Raw genomic sequence first — 22,610 nt, 5'->3', positions numbered from 1 at the left:
TATTACAGGTATAAATCATAGTTTTACATTGCAGCTACAATCACAAATAGCACCGAAGCAGCAAGAATAACTACAGAGAGCAACGTGAAATACCTAAATACTCATCATAAAACATTTATGAAAAATACATGGTGTACAGCAAATGAAAGATAAACATCTTGTGAATCCAGCCAATATTTCAGATTTGTTTAGTGTTTTACAGCGAAAACACAATATAGCATTATATTAGCGTACCACAATAGCCAACCACACAATCGCATTCATTCACCGCAAAGGTAGCGATCGCAAAAAAACAGCAAAAGATATAAATTTATTCACTAACCTTGACAAACTTCATCAGATGACAGTCCTATAACATCATGTTACACAATACATTTATGTTTTGTTCGAAAATGTGCATATTTAGCGGTACAAATCGTGGTTTTACAATGTGAATACGTAGCCAAACTGCACAAAATTATCCGGATACATTTCTGACACTCACCTAATCTAATCAAAGAACTCATCATAAACTTTACTAAAAAATACATGTTGTACAGCAAATGAAAGATACACTTGTTCTTAATGCAATCGCCTTGTTAGAATTCTAAAAATAACTTTAGTACGACATACAGCTTACGTTATAGCGAGACAGCGCCTGCAATGAGGGCGGAAAATAGTACTAAACATTTTCCACAGAAATACGAAATAACATCATAAATGGTTCCTACTTTTGCTGAGCTTCCATCAGAATGTTGTACAAGTTGTCCTTTGTCCAGAATAAATCGTTGTTTGGTTTTAGAATGTCCTCTTCTCCTGTCGAATTATCAACCAAAGCTAGCCAAGTGGCGCGAAGTTGTCCATCTTCACCAAACGCAGAGAACGGAAAACGCCAAAACTCCCGATAAACGTTCAATAATCTGATAAAACTATATTGAAAAAACATACTTTACGATGATATTATCATATGAATCAAATAAAATCAAAGCCGGAGATATTAGCCGTCTATAACAAAAGCTTTTCAGAAGGCAATCCAGGGTTCCTTACCGCGCCTTGCTGGACAAAGGATATTTGGGGTCAAGTCATTCCAAGAGCTCTTGTTCGACCTCAGATCAAGCTAGACACCCCATTCCACCTTCCACTGTCTGTTGACATCTAGTGGAAGGCGTATGAAGTGCATGTATATCCATAGATTTCAAGCAAATGAATAGGAAGGCCCTGGAACAGAGCCTCGATTTCAGATTTTTCACTTCCTGGCGGGGAGTTTGCTGCAAAATGAGTTCTGTTTTACTCACAGATATAATTCAAACGGTTTTAGAAACTTGAGAGTGTTTTCTATCCAATAGTAATAATAATATGCATATTGTACGATCTAGAATAGAGTACGAGGCCGTTTAAATTGGGCACGATTTTTTCCCAAAGTGAAAATAGCGCCCCCTATCCCAAAGAAGTTTTAAGTCACATTTAGGCAATGCACCCTACACAGGGAGCTGTTCTGTCACCCTTTATACACCCTTTGTACTGCTTATGAAGACTGTATGCTATATAAAGCCTTTATAAGTTGTATTTAGTTTATTCACAGTCTATCCTTCTGCTTTACCAACACCAGAGACCATGGTGGAGAGAGTTGGATCAAGCCTGGACCTGAGGACACCAGAGACCATGGTGGAGAGAGTTGGATCAAGCCTGGACCTGAGGACACCAGAGACCATGGTGGAGAGTGTTGGATCAAGCCTGGACCTGAGGACATCGGAGACCATGGTGGAGAGTGTTGGATCAAGCCTGGACCTGAGGACACCAGAGACCATGGTGGACAGTGTTGGATCAAGCCTGGACCTGAGAACACCAGAGACCATGGTGGAGAGTGTTGGATCAAGCCTGGACCTGAGAACACCAGAGACCATGGTGGAGAGTGTTGGATCAAGCCTGGACCTGAGGACACCAGAGACCATGGTGGAGAGTGTTGGATCAAGCCTGGACCTGAGGACACCAGAGACCATGGTGGAGAGTGTTGGATCAAGCCTGGACCTGAGAACACCAGAGACCATGGTGGAGAGTGTTGGATCAAGCCTGGACCTGAGAAATGTGAGTGTTAACTGATAATAATTTTTAACTCAATGTTTTTAAAGCGTTCATTGTACTTGAGTCCCAGGCAAGGAACACAATCATGATCTATTTTGTCTAAACAAACTTAAAGGTTGAGTCAGCGATATGACGTTGATGCACAAAGTAAACGGCATTGTGGGCCAATTTCTACAACAACTAAGAGTGTTGGAGAGCAAGGCTAAACTTCTCTGCTGTTTTGGTCCCGTGACTAACACTCTGTAAGAGAGTGAAGAGAACCCTTGCACATGGGCAGATACTGTGTGTGACTGTGTGAGAGAGAAGTCAGGCATCTTGCTCATCACAATATCTGTGGTGCTGCTCGTACAACATAATTTAGCTGACTCTACCTTTAAGCTCTCATCCTAGGATCTACCAGAAATCAGGCCCCCAACATCTACAAAACATGGACCAGAACGATGTTTCCTGCTTCCACAAACATGAATTAATATAACACTAATGTCAGATTATGGTATGCTAATGAGTGTACATTCTGAGACTGTTGCTCACTTATTTTCATTTTTATTACAAGTGTATTTAATAATTATTCATTCATTATTACATTGTCAATTTTAAACAACTACTTTTGACTTCAGGGATTCCTCAGAGCTGTAAGACTTGTGACCACGTTGAGGTAAGTCATAATGTCAATTCTTACTTATACATACCTGCAGGAGTCACAGTCTCAAAGCCAGGTGTGTACTGACCAACCATTCATACTGAGATATAGACAGTCCTGTGTTCTGCTTTAGTAATATTAACACAGTCTCAAAGCCAGGTGTGTACTGACCAACCATTCATACTGGGATATAGACAGTCCTGTGTTCTGCTTGGAGGCATGCAGGATTTTAGCTGTTGTCATATTTTGTCATTAGACAGTTTAATTGATAAATCACCAGCATTCCATGTAACATTGAATAAATACATTAGATTAGTTACTTTGGTTAATGGGCCAGTTTCCCAGACACAGATTAAGTCTAGTCCTGGACCTTAAAGAATGCTTTTGATAAAGTACAACTTGAGTTTATATATAAATGCCTAGAATATTTCAATTTTGGGGAATCTCTTATAAAATGGGTTAAAGTTATGTATAGTAACCCTAGTTATAAAACAGTAAATAATGGCTACATCTCAGAAAGTTTTAAACTATCTAGAGGAGTAAAACAAGGTTGTCCACTATCGGCATATCTATTTATTATGGCCATCGAAATGTTAGCTGTTAAAATTAGATCAAACAATAATATTAAGGGATTAGAAATCCGTGGCTTAAAAACTAAGGTGTCATTGTACGCTGATGATTCATGTTTTCTTTTAAAACCACAATCAGAATCTTTCCACGGCCTCTTAGAGGATCTAGATACTTTTTCTAACCTCTCTGGATTAAAACCTAATTATCATAAATGTACTATATTACGTATTGGATCACTAAAAAATACAATGTTTACATTACTGTGTAGTTTACAAATAAAATGGTCTGACGGGGATGTGGACATACTCGGTATACATATCCCCAAAGACAGAAATGACCTCACTCCAATACATTTTAATATAAAGTTAGCAAAAATAGATAAGATCTTGCTACCATGGAAAGGAAAATACCTGTCTATTTGTGAAAAGTCATATCACAGTTTACCTATTTGCTTATGGCTTTGCCTACACCTAGTGACTTGCTTTTTTAATTATATGAACAAAAAAGATTCAATTTTATTTGGAATGGCAAGCCAGACAAAATTAAAAGGGCCTATTTATATAACGAATATGAATTCGGAGGGCAGAAATTATTAAATATTAAAGCATTAGACCTCTCACTAAAGGCATCAGTCATACAAAAGTTATATTTAAATCCAAAATGGTTCTGTCGTAAATTGGTAGGATCGTCTCATCCTATGTTCAAGAATAGCCTTTTTCCCTTTATTCAGATTAGACCTGCTCACTTTCGGTTGTTTAAAAAGGAAATAATCTCCAAAATATCGTTATTTTTAAACAAGCCTTAGAAAGTTGGTTGCAATTTCAGTTTAATCCACCTGAAAAGACAGAACAAATAATACAACAAATATTGTGGTTAAACTCAAATATACTAATTGATTAAAAAACAAACATATTTTTCGAAGAAATGTTTTTAAAATGTATAATTTTAGTGAATGATATCATGAATAGGACTGGTGGAGTTATGTTACACATGCAGCTAACGCAGACATATGGAAATGTCTGTTCTACCCAAAATTACAACCAGCTAATTGCAGCATTACCACAAAAATGGAAGAGGCAAGTAGAAGGGGAAAAAGTAAGGAACATATATGTCGGCCCTGTATTAAAGAACATAAATGGTTAAAGAAAAGTGTGATAAATAAAAACATATACCAATTTCATTTAAGGACGAAAAAACTGACAGCTGTGTCGTATAAATTGCAAAATAGTTGGGAAGAGATTTTCGATGTACCCATTCCATGGCACATGGTTTATGAATTGATACGCAAAACAGCACGGGAATTTTACAATCTTCCCAGCTCTGCAGATTTTGCTGTGAGGAGGCAGTCATTAGATCATTTTTTTTGGTATTGTCCATATGTAGCTCGTTATTGGTCACAGGTCCAGGAAACATCACAGCACAGTTGAAAAATATATGGCAAATAGAAATCAAACTGGATGGACATCAGAAATAGAGGAAGGACTAAAAACAAACAAAAATATAACTATTGTAAAGTATGTCTGTGTCTGTAAACTGTGTATAAGATGTATAAACTGAAGGTAAAAGCCGAAGTGTTTATCAGTTTACTCCAATTGGGGGATCGGTGGTAGGGTTTGCGGGGAATAATAAAGGTATATTCTTAAAAAAGTATGTCTATATAGGTATGTGTATGTATACATGTGTATATGTATGCATATGTATATATATATTTACCCAAAAAAATATATGGGGGATTGGAAATGATGCAGATTACATTGATGGAGGCAACAATCTTTCCGGCATATTAAGCTGATCCACCCATATATATATAAAAAAAAAAAAACTGGCCCCATATGTATTACTGACATGCTTGTCCTTGTTCAGGACTCCACACACTGGCTTCAGATTGAACCCTTGACTTCCACTGTCCAGGGAGTGACAATGTTCAGGTAAAATAACTACTTTTAACATTTCATTCCACCTGCTAGTGTATTTCCCCATTACCTTTGGGAATAGTCTTCTAATCCAACCTCTCCATTTGACCAATGAACCTCTCTCCCATATCTTGTTGTTGCCCTCAGGCACAGGACACCCACAGGGAGTTATGAGTGCACAGTGTCTGGGCTCCGCTGGCTGTGTGAGAGAGATGTCATCCTGAAGTATCACTTCAGGAACTGGGAACCCTACAGTCAACTTCTGAAAGACATGCAGTACACACAAGGTGGTCCATTGCTGGACATCACTATGGAGTTAGGTGAACTTGCGGAAGTTCATCTGCCACACTTTGTCTGTTTAGGTAAAACCATATAGAAATAGTATTCAGAAAGACATTTCCATGTAACTGAGTTTCACTTCCTGAATGAATGAACTATTGATCTGGTACTGCATATTCTTTGTGTTTTAGTTGGATGAATAATACAATATTTGTCTTTCTGTCTCCTTTTTATTGTGTTGTTCAGGGACCAACCCTTCCCTGAGGAATGAGATGAAGATTATTCATGTAGAGGAACATAGAGTGTCTTTAGAGGAAGTGCATGAGGTCACCAGATTCCATGCTAAGATTCTCCATCCCAAGTTCTCACCTATCTCTGTTACACTGAGCTTACGTTCTGAAATAAAAATAAAACAGAGAAGTAAAAAAGAAAGAAAAAATAACGTAGATGTCCACTGTGAGCTGATGCTCTATCTGACAGTGAAAAGGGAAACATTAATTTCTCGCCTATACCTGTTCCCCTGGAACCCCGGCCAAATACAGGTGAGGGACCATTATTATAGAGATGACCTTAGCTAACCAGTGGTGCAGTTTATGTTGACACTCATTAAATGAAGATACGTGTGTTGCTAGTTTTCTGAATAATGTTTGAATAAGACTATACATTGACTGGCTGGGTATTTCATGCCTCGTTTCACAGGCTGTGGAACAACAGGAAAATTCTCAAGGGTCTACAAATATTCTCATCTCAGGACCAGAGCAGTCCTTCAAACTGAATAGTTCCTTCAGACTGAACATTCCCTGTTCTACCGCCATCAATCCACAGGTACAGTTTCAGTAGAATAAGAACATGAATCTGACATTTCAGTTACAGTTCTATGCATTGCTCTCTCTGTCTCTCTCTTCCTCTCTGTCTCTCTCACTCACTCTCAATTCAATTCAAATGGATTTATTGGCATGAGAAACATATGTTTACATTGCCAAAACAATCTCTCTCTCCAGAAGATTCATCTCATACATAGACACAAAACACCAAGCTTTTTCAGGGCGCTTGTGAAAATGACAGGGATTGACATTGAGATGGAGTTATTCAGTGATGATGAGAGGACAGTATGGACAGAAATAGTATCACGAGGTAGGAGCATATGTCAATCATCACTTTGTACTTTTGTACCAGATGCTATTTAGAGTGATATAACCTCATGTTGTTTATCTTTCAGATGAATACTATCAGAACCAAGGTAAGACCCAGATGCAGACTGTCCAAGTAACACTGTTTATTGTAACAGCATGGGCAGGCAAAGACAGGTCAAGGCAGAGGTCAGTAATCCAGAGAGGGTGCAAAAGGTACCGATCGTCAGGCAGGGTCAGGGACAGGCAGAGTGGTCAGGCAGGCGGGCTCAGAGTCAGGAAAGGCAAGGGTCAAAACCGGGAAGACAGGAAAAGAGAGACTGGGGAAAAAACAGGAGCTGAGACACAACACTGGTTGACTCGAACAAACAAGACAAACTGTCAACAGACAAACAGAGAACACAGGAATAAGTACACAGGGGGTAATGGGGAGATGGGCGATACCTGGAGGGGGTGGAGACAATCACAAAGACAGGTGAAACAGATCAGGGTGTGACAGAATACGTCACTGACACCCATTCAAAAAGTAAGTAAACATGAAAGTTACAATGCATTCTGAAAGTATTCAGACCCCTTGATTATTTCCACATTTTGTTACGTTACAGCCTTGTTCTAAAATTGTAATTTGCAATTGTATTTTTTCCCCTCATCAATCTACACACAATACCCCATAATGACATCACAATACCCCATAATGACGTCACAATACCCCATAATGACATCACAATACCCCATAATGACAAAACAAAAACAGGTTTAGACATTTTTGCAAATGTATTAAAAATAAAAAACGATCACATTTACATAAGTATTCAGACCCTTTACTCAGTACTTTGATGAAGCACCTTTGGCAGAAATTACAGCCTAGAATCTTCTTGGGTATGACGCTACAAGCTTTGCACACCTGTATTTGGGGAATTTCTCCCATTCTTCTCTGCAGATCCTCTCAAGCTCTGTCAGGTTGGATGGGGAGCGTCACTGCACAGCTATTTTCAGGTCTCTCCAGAGATGTTAGATCGGGTTCAAGTCCGGACTCTGGTTGGGCCTCTCATGGACATTCAGAGACTTGTCCCGAAGCCACTCCTGTGTTTTCTTGACTGTGTGCTTAGGATCGTTGTCCTGTTGGAAGGTGGAACTTCGCCTCAGTCTGAGCGCTCTGGAGCAGGTTTTCATCAAGGATCTCTGTACTTTTCTCCATTCATCTTAGCCTCGATCCTGACTAGTTTCCCAGTCTCTGCCGCTGAAAAAACATCACCACAGCATGATGCTGCCACCACCATGCTTCACTGTAGAGATGGTGACAGGTTTCTTCCAGACATGAGCCTTGGAATTCAGGCCAAAGAGTTCAATCTTTGTTTCCTCATACCGGAGATTCTTGTTTCTCATGGTCTGAGAGTCTTTACATGCCTTTTGTCAAACTCCAAGCGGGCTGTCATATGCCTTTTACTGAGGAGTGGCTTCCGTCTGGTCACTCGGCCATAAAGGCCTGATTGGTGGAGTGCTGCAAACATGGTTGTCCTTATGGAAGGTTCTCCCATCTCCACAGAGGAACTCTGGAGCTCTGTCAGAGTGACCATCGGGTTCTTGATCACCTCCCTGACCAAGGCCCTTCTGTCCAGATTGGTCAGTTTGGCTGGGCGGCCAGCTCTAGGAAGAGTCTTGGTGGTTCCATACTTCTTCCATTTAAGAATGATGGCTGCCACTGTGTTCTTGGGGATCTTCAATGCTGCAGAATTTTTTTGGTATCCTTCCCCTGATCTGGGCCTCGAGATTTTCGTGTCTCAGAGGTCTACGGACAATTCCTTCGACCTCATGGCTTGGTTTTTACTCTGACATGCACTGTCAACTGTGGGACTTTATATAGAAAGGTGTGTGCCTACCAATTAATTGAATTTACCACAGTCTCACTCCAATTAAGTTGTAGAAACATCTCAAGGATGATCAATGGAAACAGGATGCACCTGAGCGCGATTTCGAGTATCAATGCATACTTATGTAAATAAGGTATTTCTGTTTTTTATCTTTAATACATTTGTAAAAATTAGCAAAAATACTGTTTTTTTGCTTTGTCATTATGGGATGTTGTGTGTAGATTGATGAGGAATTGTAGAACGTAACAAAATGTGGAAAAAGTCATACTTTCCGAATGCAATGTACAAACCAATGACTTGAGGGCCAGTCAACATGGTTTACTGTAGGACCTGGACTAGGACAGTCAACATGGTTTACTGTAGGACCTGGACTAGGACAGTCAACATGGTTTACTGTAGGACCTGGACTAGGACAGTCAACATGGTTTACTGTAGGACCTGGACTAGTCCAGTCAACATGGTTTACTGTAGGACCTGGACTAGGACAGTCAACATGGTTTACTGTAGGACCTGGACTAGGACAGTCAACATGGTTTACTGTAGGACCTGGACTAGGACAGTCAACATGGTTTACTGTAGGACCTGGACTAGGACAGTCAACATGGTTTACTGTAGGACCTGGACTAGGACAGTCAACATGGTTTACTGTAGGACCTGGACTAGGACAGTCAACATGGTTTACTGTAGGACCTGGACTAGGACAGTCAACATGGTTTACTGTAGGACCCGGACTAGGACAGTCAACATGGTTTACTGTAGGACCCGGACTAGGACAGTCAACATGGTTTACTGTAGGACCCGGACTAGGACAGTCAACATGGTTTACTGTAGGACCTGGACTAGGACAGTCAACATGGTTTACTGTAGGACCCGGACTAGGACAGTCAACATGGTTTACTGTAGGACCTGGACTAGTACAGTCAACATGGTTTACTGTAGGACCTGGACTAGGACAGTCAACATGGTTTACTGTAGGACCTGGACTAGGACAGTCAACATGGTTTACTGTCGGACCTGGACTAGGACAGTCAACATGGTTTACTGTAGGACCCGGACTAGGACAGTCAACATGGTTTACTGTAGGACCTGGACTAGTCCAGTCAACATGGTTTACTGTAGGACCTGGACTAGGACAGTCAACATGGTTTACTGTCGGACCCGGACTAGGACAGTCAACATGGTTTACTGTAGGACCCGGACTAGGACAGTCAACATGGTTTACTGTAGGACCCAGACTAGTCCAGTCAACATGGTTTACTGTAGGACCTGGACTAGGACAGTCAACATGGTTTACTGTAGGACCCGGACTAGGACAGTCAACATGGTTTACTGTAGGACCTGGACTAGGACAGTCAACATGGTTTACTGTAGGACCTGGACTAGGACAGTTAACATGGTTTACTGTAGGACCTGGACTAGGACAGTCAACATGGTTTACTGTAGGACCTGGACTAGGACAGTCAACATGGTTTACTGTAGGACCTGGACTAGGACAGTCAACATGGTTTCCTGTAGGACCCGGACTAGGACAGTCAACATGGTTTACTGTAGGACCTGGACTAGGACAGTCAACATGGTTTACTGTAGGACCTGGACTAGGACAGTCAACATGGTTTACTGTAGGACCTGGACTAGGACAGTCAACATGGTTTACTGTAGGACCCGGACTAGGACAGTCAACATGGTTTACTGTAGGACCTGGACTAGGACAGTCAACATGGTTTACTGTAGGACCTGGACTAGGACAGTCAACATGGTTTACTGTAGGACCTGGACTAGGACAGTCAACATGGTTTACTGTAGGACCTGGACTAGGACAGTCAACATGGTTTACTGTAGGACCTGGACTAGGACAGTCAACATGGTTTACTGTAGGACCTGGACTAGTCCTGATTATAAAAGACTGTCTTCAAGAACAATGACATCTCCTCCAGGACTTGATGTAGATTAGCCTGGTTCTGAATGCCCCAATGACATCTCCTCCAGGACTTGATGTAGATTAGCCTGGTTCTGAATGACCCAGACTGTTTTTCTATGTCTGTGAAACCGTCCCTAAATGTGAATATGTGATATGTTCAGGTCGGTATTGTAAAAGAGAATGTTTTCTCAATACTTTTATTTTCAGATTCTGCTTCTAAATGACTGAAATGTAAATGTACAAATGTAGTTATTTTGTAACCTGACTCTCTCAGGTGCTGTGTTGGGGGCAGGAGGTCCGGCTGAGAGCAGTCTGACTGGTTCTGGAGAGCAGCAGCTGCGTTCTGTACGGACAGAGTTTGTGAAACGAGTGTCAAGACCTGTCCTGAATGAACTGCTGGACGGACTCCTGCAACACACAGTCATCAACCAGGAGGAAATGGAGTCAGTGGAGGTGATAGCTGAGAGGGCAGAGATGGCACGTGACATCATCGACATGGTGTTGAGAAAAGGAACTGAGTCATGTTCCAGGATGATGAACCTTCTTGGGGAGCTGGACCCCCGTCTTTGTTCACTGCTTCAGATCAACAGTGTTGGGGTACCAACCTAATGGTAGAATGGATAGTAACAGTGTTGGGGTCCCAACCTAATGCTAGAATGGATAGTAACAGTGTTGGGGTACCATCCTAATGGTAGAATGGATAGTAACAGTATTGGGGTACCATCCTAATGGTAGAATGGATAGTAACAGTGTTGGGGTACCAACCTAATGCTAGAATGGATAGTAACAGTGTTGGGGTACCATCCTAATGGTAGAATGGATAGTAACAGTGTTGGGGTACCATCCTAATGGTAGAATGGATAGTAACAGTGTTGGGGTACCATCCTAATGGTAGAATGGATAGTAACAGTGTTGGGGTACCATCCTAATGGTAGAATGGATAGTAACAGTGTTGGGGTACCATCCTAATGGTAGAATGGATAGTAACAGTGTTGGGGTACCAACCTAATGGTAGAATGGATAGTAACAGTGTTGGGGTACCAACCTAATGGTAGAATGATAGTAACAGTGTTGGGGTACAAAATACATAAATAACTGTACAAATGTTATGGAGACACAGTGTTTTGTAAAAACATTGAATATAAGAATAATAATTGGAATCATTTGGACCGGGGAGACCTGATCCTAGATCAGGACTCCTATTCAACACCATGGGGTGTATTCACTAGGAAACAGACCTGATCCTAGATCAACACTCCTATTCAACACCATGGGGTGTATTCACTAGGAAACAGATATGATCCTAGATCAACACTCCTATTTAGTACCATGGGGTGTATTCACTAGGAAACAGACCTGATCCTAGATCAACCCTCCTATTCAACACCATGGGGTGTATTCACTAGGAAACAGACCTGATCCTAGATCAACACTCCTATTCAACACCATGGGGTGTATTCACTAGGAAACAGACCTGATCCTAGATCAACCCTCCCATTCAACACCATGGGGTGTATTCACTAGGAAACAGACCTGATCCTAGATCAACACTCCTATTCAACACCATGGGGTGTATTCACTAGGAAACAGACCTGATCCTAGATCAACACTCCTATTCAACACCATGGGGTGTATTCACTAGGAAACAGACCTGATCCTAGATCAACACTCCTATTCAACACCATGGGGTGTATTCACTAGGAAACAGACCTGATCCTAGATCAACCCTCCTATTCAACACCATGGGGTGTATTCACTAGGAAACAGACCTGATCCTAGATCAACACTCCTATTCAACACCATGGGGTGTATTCACTAGGAAACAGACCTGATCCTAGATCAGGACTCCTATTCAACACCATGGGGTGTATTCACTAGGAAACAGACCTGATCCTAGATCAACACTCCTATTCAACACCATGGGGTGTATTCACTAGGAAACAGACCTGATCCTAGATCAACACTCCTATTCAACACCATGGGGTGTATTCACTAGGAAACAGACCTGATCCTAGATCAACCCTCCTATTCAACACGATGGGGTGTATTCACTAGGATACAGACCTGATCCTAGATCAACACTCCTATTCAACACCATGGGGTGTATTCACTAGGAAACAGACCTGATCCTAGATCAGGACTCCTATTCAACATTTAGGATTACACTGAATGCTTTCCTCCTTAAAACAGGGTAGAGACCTACCTGAATTTGTCCAAAATAAACTATTGTTTTGTTGCAAAACGTTGTGCTACGGTAGATGACTAATGAATACACCCCTGATCTGACTGGGATGTAAATCTTTGTCAAAAAAGCAACAAACAAAAAAGTTTATAGTTTTTTTTTACCTCTCCCCCTCTTCGGAGGACAAATATGTTGGTTTTATTTCAGATTTTTTGCTACATATACATATATCCAAACATATACATATATCCATACACACACACATTTCCATGTGCCATATACAGTGGGGAGAACAAGTATTTGATACACTGCCGATTTTGCAGGTTTTTCTACTTACAAAGCATGTAGAGGTCTGTAATTGTTTATCATAGGTACACTTCAACTGTGAGAGACAGAATCTAAAACAAAAATCCAGAAAATCACATTGTATGATTTTTAAGTAATTAATTTGCATTTTATTGCATGACATAAGTGTTTGATCACCTACCAACCAGTAAGAATTCCAGCTCTCACAGACCTGTTAGTTTTTCTTTAAGAAGCCCTCCTGTTCTCCACTCATTACCTGTATTAACTGTACCTGTTTGAACTCGTTACCTGTATAAAAGACACCTGTCCACACACTCAATCAAACAGACTCCAACCTCTCCACAATGGCCAAGACCAGAGAGCTGTGTAAGGACATCAGGGATAAAATTGTAGACCTGCACAAGGCTGGGATGGGCTACAGGACAATAGGCAAGTAGCTTGGTGAGAAGGCAACAACTGTTGGCGCAATTATTAGAAAATGGAAGAAGTTCAAGATGACGGTCAATCAACCTCGGTCTGGGGATCCATGCAAGATCTCACCTCGTGGGGCATCAATGATCATGAGGAAGGTGAGGGATCAGCCCAGAACTACACGGCAGGACCTGGTCAATGACCTGAAGAGAGCTGGGACCAGCTCATTATATATATTCATTATATAAATAGGCACGTTTAAATTTGTCTGGCTTAGCATTCCAAATAAAATTAGTTTTTGGTTCCTAAAATGGTTCCATAGTGCTCTTGTTGGAGTTTTAACATGATAAAGAGAATGTATTCTGTTTCTGGGTAGTTTACTGTACACACACCTGTTACATATACACCTGTTACATACACACCTGTTACGTGATCATTCATACACACCTGTTACGTGATCATTCATACACACCTGTTACATGATCATTCATACACACCTGTTACGTGAGCATTCATACACACCTGTTACATACACACCTGTTACATACACACCTGTTACATGAGCATTCATACACACCTGTTACATACACACCTGTTACATGAGCATTCATACACACCTGTTACATACACACCTGTTACGTGATCATTCATACACACCTGTTACATACACACCTGTTACGTGATCATTCATACACACCTGTTACGTGACCATTCCTACACACGTCTGCTAGGATCATAACACACCTGTTCAGAAATACTATACAAAGAATATAAAAGAGGTGACCAAGATCCAATCATGGACTGAGATTACAGATGGAAACATAACTACACACACAGGAAATCTACTGGGTCTGCAGGCTTTTGCTTCAGCCCTGCTCTAACACACCTCATTCTGCCAGTCAAGGTTCTGATTCGACTGATTAGTAGATTCAGGTGTGTTAGAGCAGGGTCGGAGCAAAAGCCTGCACGGCCAGTAGTATCATTCCAGGAGTAGGCTTGGCCGTCCCGTTTTAATTCTACATATTCCTCTATCTCCATGGTAACCCCCTGAGCATGACCCTTGACCTTTACTGATCAGCCAAAGCTGTACCAAATGGCATCCTATTCCCTATACAGAGCCCTATGGGCCCTGGTCTAAAGTAGTGCACTACATAGGGAATAGGGCCCTGGTCTAAAGTAGTGCACTACATAGGGAATAGGGCCCTGGTCTAAAGTAGTGCACTACATAGGGAATAGAGCCCTGGTCTAAAGTAGTGCACTACATAGGGAATAGGGCCCTGGTCTAAAGTAGTGCACTATATAGGGAATAGGGCCCTGGTCTAAAGTAGTGCACTACATAGGGAATAGGGCCCTGGTCTAAAGTAGTGCACTACATAGGGAATAGGGCCCTGGTCTAAAGTAGTGCACTACATAGGGAATAGGGCTCTGGTCTAAAGTAGTGCACTACATAGGGAATAGGGCCCTGGTCTAAAGTAGTGCACTACATAGGGAATATGGCTCTGGTCTAAAGTAGTGCACTACATAGGGAATAGGGCCCTGGTCTAAAGTAGTGCACTACATAGGGAATAGGGCCCTGGTCTAAAGTAGTGCACTACATAGGGAATAGGGCCCTGGTCTAAAGTAGTGCACTACATAGGGAATAGGGCCCTGGTCTAAAGTAGTGCACTACATAGGGAATTGGGCCCTGGTCTAAAGTAGTGCACTACATAGGGAATAGGGCCCTGGTCTAAAGTAGTGCACTACATAGGGAATTGGGCCCTGGTCTAAAGTAGTGCACTATATAGGGAATAGGGCCCTGGTCTAAAGTAGTGCACTACATAGGGAATAGGGCCCTGGTCTAAAGTAGTGCACTACATAGGGAATAGGGCTCTGGTCTAAAGTAGTGCACTACATAGGGAATAGGGCCCTGGTCTAAAGTAGTGCACTACATAGGGAATAGGGCCCTGGTCTAAAGTAGTGCACTACATAGGGAATAGGGCTCTGGTCTAAAGTAGTGCACTACATAGGGAATAGGGCCCTGGTCTAAAGTAGTGCACTACATAGGGAATAGGGCTCTGGTCAAAAGTAGTGCACTACATAGGGAATAGGGCCCTGGTCTAAAGTAGTGCACTACATAGGGAATAGGGCCCTGGTCTAAAGTAGTGCACTACATAGGGAATAGGGCCCTGGTCTAAAGTAGTGCACTACATAGGGAATAGGGCCCTGGTCAAAAGTAGTGCACTACATAGGGAATAGGGCCCTGGTCTAAAGTAGTGCACTATATAGGGAATAGGGCCCTGGTCTAAAGTAGTGCACTACATAGGGAATAGGGCCCTGGTCTAAAGTAGTGCACTATATAGGGAATAGGGCTCTGGTCTAAAGTAGTGCACTATATAGGGAATAGGGCCCTGGTCTAAAGTAGTGCACTATATAGGGAATAGGGCTCTGGTCTAAAGTAGTGCACTACATAGGGAATAGGGCTCTGGTCTAAAGTAGTGCACTACATAGGGAATAGGGCCCTGGTCTAAAGTAGTGCACTACATAGGGAATAGGGCCCTGGTCTAAAGTAGTGCACTACATAGGGAATAGGGCCCTGGTCTAAAGTAGTGCACTACATAGGGAATAGGGCTCTGGTCAAAAGTAGTGCCCTACATAGGGAATAGGCCCCTGGTCAAAAGTAGTGCACTATATAGGGAATAGGGCCCTGGTCTAAAGTAGTGTAGTATACATACTGTATACTACATACTTAATGAGTATATACTACATACTATTAGTTCATTTTAGTATACTGTATACTACATACTTAATGAGTATATACTACATACTATTAGTTCATTTCAGTATACTGTATACTATGTACGTAATGAGTATATACTACATACTATTAGTTCATTTTAGTATACTGTATACTACATACTTAATGAGTATATCTACATACTATTAGTTCATTTTAGTATACTGTATACTACATACTTAATGAGTATATACTACATACTATTAGTTCATTTTAGTATACTGTAACCAACCAGCTCTTTGCCTTCTCTACCGGAAGTTGATGCTGTTGCTATGCAACCTCTTGCTAGCTAGTTAGCGTATCAAATTACTAGTTAGACATTGTTCGACTTTGGGTGTGTTATTAAATTAAATCTGGAGTCCTGGACTCTCTGGACGAGGAGTTGGGTTGATTTGAGCTTTCGGGTGCTGCTAGAAACAATTTAATTACGCTTTTTCCCCCCGACGTTTACTGCCACTGGCCATATTCAACGGGTGTTGAGCGGCTCGTAAATTCATTATTCTGCGCTCTGGTCTCAGGCGAGATGCTCTGAAATCGGAGTAGAGACAGAATTTACGAAAGCACAACGACTATACCATTTAGCTAAGAATGACGGGAATAATCAAGTCAATAAACGTTGAGTAGTTAGTTAGCCTGTAGTTAATATACTGACACGTTTGATGTATAAGTAGCCAACTACTGTAACGTTAGGTAGGTAGCTAACATACCGGTACATACAGCTGTAATGATATGCTATGTGGTTCACAAGGACAGCGTAGCTAACAAATTGTCAGCCAACATAACGTGTAAGGTAACTTATTTGAAAAGGCATTGCTTTATTTCATTGCTCAACAGTTTCTTGACATTTGTCATAATTAGTTAAGTAATGAATTTGTCTCCGCTCTCGTTGGACTGATTCAGCAACATATTTTCCGCCATTTTCTTCAAATCTGAAAACGATGTGTAGCCCCGCCCATTTCCTGAAGAATTGCATTATGGGCCCTAAAGTACGGAAGTAGTGCCCTCTGCGTGTAAATTTAATATGTTGGCGAATTTAGTACGACATCCGGGAACTTTTGGCATGTTAAACTATATCATACTATGACCAATAAGCATACTATAAACTCAAATCACGTCACAAATAGTACGGTTAGTGTGGTTAGTATGAGTATTAGAAAACGGATTACCATCTGAAATGACATCCTATTGGAGGAGATGAGGAGAGTCTAGGATTACCATCTGAAATGACATCCTATTGGAGGAGATGAGGAGAGTCTAGGATTACCATCTGAAATGACATCCTATTGGAGGAGATGAGGAGAGTCTAGGATTACCATCTGAAATGACATCCTATTGGAGGAGATGAGGAGAGTCTAGGATTACCATCTGAAATGACATCCTATTGGAGGAGATGAGGAGAGTCTAGGATTACCATCTGAAATGACACCCTATTGGAGGAGATGCGGGGGACAGGAGAGTCTAGGATTACCATCTGAAATAACACCCTATTGGAGGAGATGAGGAGAGTCTAGGATTACCATCTGAAATGACACCCTATTGGAGGAGATGAGGAGAGTCTAGGATTACCATCTGAAATGACACCCTATTGGAGGAGATGAGGAGAGTCTAGGATTACCATCTGAAATGACACCCTATTGGAGGAGATGAGGGGGACAGGAGAGTCTAGGATTACCATCTGAAATAACACCCTATTGGAGGAGATTGTAAACATGTGTTACATATGGATTGTAAACGTGTATTGTGATGTTATTGGAATGTACTTACTGTATTTGCATTATCACTGGGAATGTGTCTGTGAAACTGGCTCTGAGAATTTGGCATTCAACATAAAACCACAGAAATGTATTTTATGAATATATTGTACAGTGTTGGCCTGTTAGAGGTTCATGAGAGAGACTGAATATCAACACAACCACCTCAGTCTATCAGCAGCTTTCTCAGTGAGAGCCTCACGTCTGGAACACATTGACCATTGACAGACATAAGGAGCTGTGTAACCTGTCACCCCTTTACCAATGACTTGAGAGTGTCTGAAGGACATATAAGGAGCTGTGTAACCTGTCACTCCTTTACCAATGACTTGAGAGTGTCTGAAGGACATATAAGGAGCTGTGTAACCTGTCACTCCTTTACCAATGACTTGTGAGTCTCTGAAGGACATATAAGGAGCTTTTCAACCTATGTTTATCTACCTGCCCAGGGACTACAGTTAAACTAGCTAGCTGGTTAAATCTGTCTCATTTACAGAAATGTTGATTGATGTGCAGTATCCCTGTCAAATACATTTTCAATAAATGAAAGGAAAAGGAATTGAATGTATTTATGTGTGTGTCTATGTGAATGTGTGTTGGTCTCTGTGTATGTAAATGTGTGTTGGTCTCTATGTGTGAATGTGTCTATTTTTAACTTCATATGCTATACATTATAATTAATATTTTGGGGGGTCTGCAGAACCATTGTATATCATTGGTTACCCATCCTATCATGTTACCACAACAGAGAAATGACCATCTAGCGTCCTTCTGCCAAACCTGGTTGTTGTCACACTGCCCTCTGCTGGTAGCACTGCAAAACATCACTCAATCAAATCCTGAAAAAAAATTAAAATATATTTTAACCAGATATTCCTATTCTATGGGCTGAATACTGCAAAACATCACTCAATCTGTATGAAAACGTTACATGACACAAATATGAATATATAATATAAACGTATACATGTTGAACCAGCCCACTGTGTTGAAATAGGAAGTACATTTATAAGGAAGTAAAGGGGAAAAATGCACAATATCGGTCGAAGAAAAATGTTTCTAAGGTTTGTAGCGTTATTTTACAATTTTATGTAGAAAAGTGTTTTGTAGAAGTTAGGCCATCGCAGAGAGAAGTGATTTAGGGGGTAAGACATCCGCAGAATTGTTAAGTTATTACAATACTGATTTCAACTTTCAATAATGATTATTTTAGGCTTCCTTACATTGATGCTGATTCATATTGATCAGCCTAGTCAATATGTATCAATGTTATATTATAGGCTACAGGGTTATGAGGTAGGGTATGGGCGATTGACTGCACATGACAGTGATTATTATCTTTGCGCTCATTCACTTCCCGGAGAAAGACGTGTATCACCTAAAGTAGTTTCTTTGAAAAATAAAAGTCCTTCTCGTCATTTCGGCCAAGTAAAAGTGACGTGTAGCAATGGGTATTGAAACTAAATGAAGGGCTAATGTGAAAAGTTTATGCCGCGTTCACAACAACAGGGAACTCGGAAAAATACGATGTCAGCGCTCGAGAAAGAGGACCGTTCAAATCGATTTTGTCCTGTCGGACAAAGTCAGAAGGTCCGCCTACCCGACCAATCAGATGAGGGAGTGTGATGACGCGTTATCTTACCCGACCAATCATATGGTTGCGGGAAACGCTGTATTCTCCAAATCTCGAGTTCAAGTTTTGAGGACCAAATAACAAAATAAATTCGGGAACAAGAATTGGCAACGTCACTAAAATTCATAACATTAAGATAATACAAAAGTTTTGGCCAAAAAATTAAGTTGGCGTTTTTCTTTTTGTGGATAACTAGTATTTAAATTATTAGATCACCTGTTTTTTTTACTCACTACAAAGCCTTGAAAAGAATGACGCGCTCTACTTACTAGTTATTGTTTATGCAGTAAGGATTCACCCTCTTTAGAGAATTATTGTGTAATTTATCTGAAGGTAATCGTTGTTTTGAGCTAAAAAAGCACCTCGTAGCTGTATGGAAACCAGGGAGCTAAATGAACGGCTCTTTCACCGGTGCAATTCGGTTACCGACGTTCACCAAAAAGATCCGTTCAAAAACAACCGTTATCGTTATCGAACGACCCATCACTAGTTGAAACAGGAAATACTAGTATGAGGAAGTAGAGCAAGTAACGGACGTTATCGTCGGAACAATTTTTTTCAGAGGTTTGCAGCGTTCTTTTAGAATGTCATGTAGAAAAGTATTTTTGAGAAGTTAGATTATCATAAAGAGAGAGATGATTTAGGGGGTTAAACATCCGCCAAGTTAATACAATATTGATTTAAACTTTAAAGAATGATTATTTTAGGTGTATTTACATTGTTGTTGATTCATAGTGATTAGCCTAATCAATAAGATGTGATATAGGCTACAGGGCTATGAGGTAGGGTATTATTGTTCTAGGCTACAGGGCTATGAGGTATGGTATTATTGTTATAGACTACAGGGCTATGAGGTATGGTATTATTGTTATAGACTACAGGGCTATGAGGTATGGTATTATTGTTCTAGGCTACAGGGATATGAGGTATGGTATTATTGTTATAGACTACAGGGCTATGAGGTATGGTATTATTGTTATAGACTACAGGGCTATGAGGTATGGTATTATTGTTCTAGGCTACAGGGATATGAGGTATGGTATTATTGTTATAGACTACAGGGCTATGAGGTATGGTATTATTGTTATAGACTACAGGGCTATGAGGTATGGTATTATTGTTATAGACTACAGGGATATGAGGTATGGTATTATTGTTATAGACTACAGGGCTATGAGGTATGGTATTATTGTTATAGACTACAGGGATATGAGGTATGGTATTATTGTTATAGACTACAGGGCTATGAGGTATGGTATTATTGTTCTAGGCTACAGGGCTATGAGGTATGGTATTATTGTTATAGACTACAGGGCTATGAGGTATGGTATTATTGTTATAGACTACAGGGCTATGAGGTATGGTATTATTGTTATAGACTACAGGGATATGAGGTATGGTATTATTGTTATAGGCTACAGGGCTATGAGGTATGGTATTATTGTTATAGACTACAGGGCTATGAGGTATGGTATTATTGTTATAGGCTACAGGGCTATGAGGTATGGTATTATTGTTATAGGCTACAGGGCTATGAGGTAGGGTATTATTGTTATAGGCTACAGGGCTATGAGGTATGGTATTATTGTTATAGACTACAGGGCTATGAGGTATGGTATTATTGTTATAGACTACAGGGCTATGAGGTATGGTATTATTGTTATAGGCTACAGGGCTATGAGGTATGGTATTATTGTTATAGACTACAGGGCTATGAGGTATGGTATTATTGTTATAGGCTACAGGGCTATGAGGTATGGTATTATTGTTATAGACTACAGGGCTATGAGGTATGGTATTATTGTTATAGGCTACAGGGCTATGAGGTATGGTATTATTGTTATAGACTACAGGGCTATGAGGTATGGTATTATTGGTAAAGGTGACGGACAGCGCATTATCGTGATTATTAACCGCGTGACGAAACTACGTTAGAAGACGTGAATCGGAATTCTTTAAAGCTGTCACTAAAGAAAACACTCTGTTTAGTCAAGTCAGCCAAGTAAAAGTGACGAGCAACAATGGGCATAGAAACTATTTGAATGTAGGGCTAAATCAACGTTGAAAATGCTTTCTGGCGACACGGATCAGGAAAGTGGTGGTCCGTTTTGCTCACTGCTGTGCGCTCGATAAGTTGGCCGGTGCACCGTTGCGTAATGTTACCCACTGGTTCAATCGTTGTCCGCACACCTTTCTTCTTCTGAATAGAAGACCCAGTACAACGGGCGAGATAAATTGATCGCACCTCATGTGAACTCAAGCAGTGCATGTGTGTATTCACTAAGGGCACTATTCCAATTTTACGAAATTACGCCCTTCTTATGCACGCCTTTCCTACGCACTTGTCATTAGTTTATATTCATACTTACCTTGTTAAGTTGCATAACGGGCTTTGCAGACGTGGTTCCCTCGCGTGCGCTGAATAAATGTAATTTAATCACTGAAAACACCCACTTGCTGGCCAACAGATTTACTGGTGGAGTTTCCATTCAACAGCGTTTTCACACGAAATATATTGATAAATAATAAATACAGCGGTTTGATTCATCCTGAAAATGTTCATATTCAAGTTGAATCCATGAAACATTGGAAGGTGTACAAAAGTGTACAATAGAGGTTGAATAGGTGGGGTCCTGTACAACAGAATGGAATGGTGCAACAATGTAAGCTACAATTTCAGGAGAACGTTATAAATGTATGTGGGTATTACTGACCGTGGTTCTCGATAGTGGCTGATATTTAATGACACGATACAGATTGTAAAATAGAACGGAGAACGCCCGGACATAGCCTATAATTAAAACATTCCGTAGCTCTTACATCAACAGGTTCAGTCCCACAGAAGCCTAAAGCGGGGGTGTCCACATTACATCCACGCCAATTATGAGGTCCCACCAGTATCGGTGCGTGGGTAAAATCACTGTTATTAATATATAAGTACTAAGTCTGAGACAATAAGAAGACACAGTGGCAGAATAAATTCAAACCACACCTTTGTCTTTATCACAAAACCGGAGAGCAACATCTGTCCGGTTAAGTCCGGAAAACATATTGTATTTAACAGACAGTTACATGACCTACAGCAAGGTCAAGCAAGTTAATGTTTCCGACATTTTTGGACCACGAAACAACTATTAATTTACAACCACAGAGAGTTACTGCACGTTGTAAA

At 40.8% G+C, this 22,610-nt stretch overlaps 1 protein-coding gene across 1 annotated transcript; it reads left to right on the top strand.

The window, feature by feature from the left end:
- Positions 1 to 5,913: 5,913 nt before the first annotated feature.
- On the top strand, positions 5,914 to 11,005 carry LOC120042531. Its single transcript, XM_038987371.1, has 5 exons — positions 5,914 to 6,005; positions 6,163 to 6,288; positions 6,465 to 6,597; positions 7,078 to 7,119; positions 10,657 to 11,005. The coding sequence occupies exons 1-5, from the start codon at positions 5,928 to 5,930 to the stop codon at positions 10,989 to 10,991; spliced, it is 714 nt and encodes a 237-aa protein (XP_038843299.1). The 5' UTR covers positions 5,914 to 5,927; the 3' UTR covers positions 10,992 to 11,005.
- The last annotated feature ends 11,605 nt before the right edge of the window (positions 11,006 to 22,610 follow it).

This window comes from Salvelinus namaycush, unplaced genomic scaffold (genome assembly GCF_016432855.1).
Source record: "Salvelinus namaycush isolate Seneca unplaced genomic scaffold, SaNama_1.0 Scaffold707, whole genome shotgun sequence".
In the NCBI taxonomy this organism is placed as follows: domain Eukaryota; kingdom Metazoa; phylum Chordata; class Actinopteri; order Salmoniformes; family Salmonidae; genus Salvelinus; species Salvelinus namaycush.
Note: the sequence above shows the minus strand (reverse complement) of the source record. Positions and strands in the feature narration are given on the sequence as shown.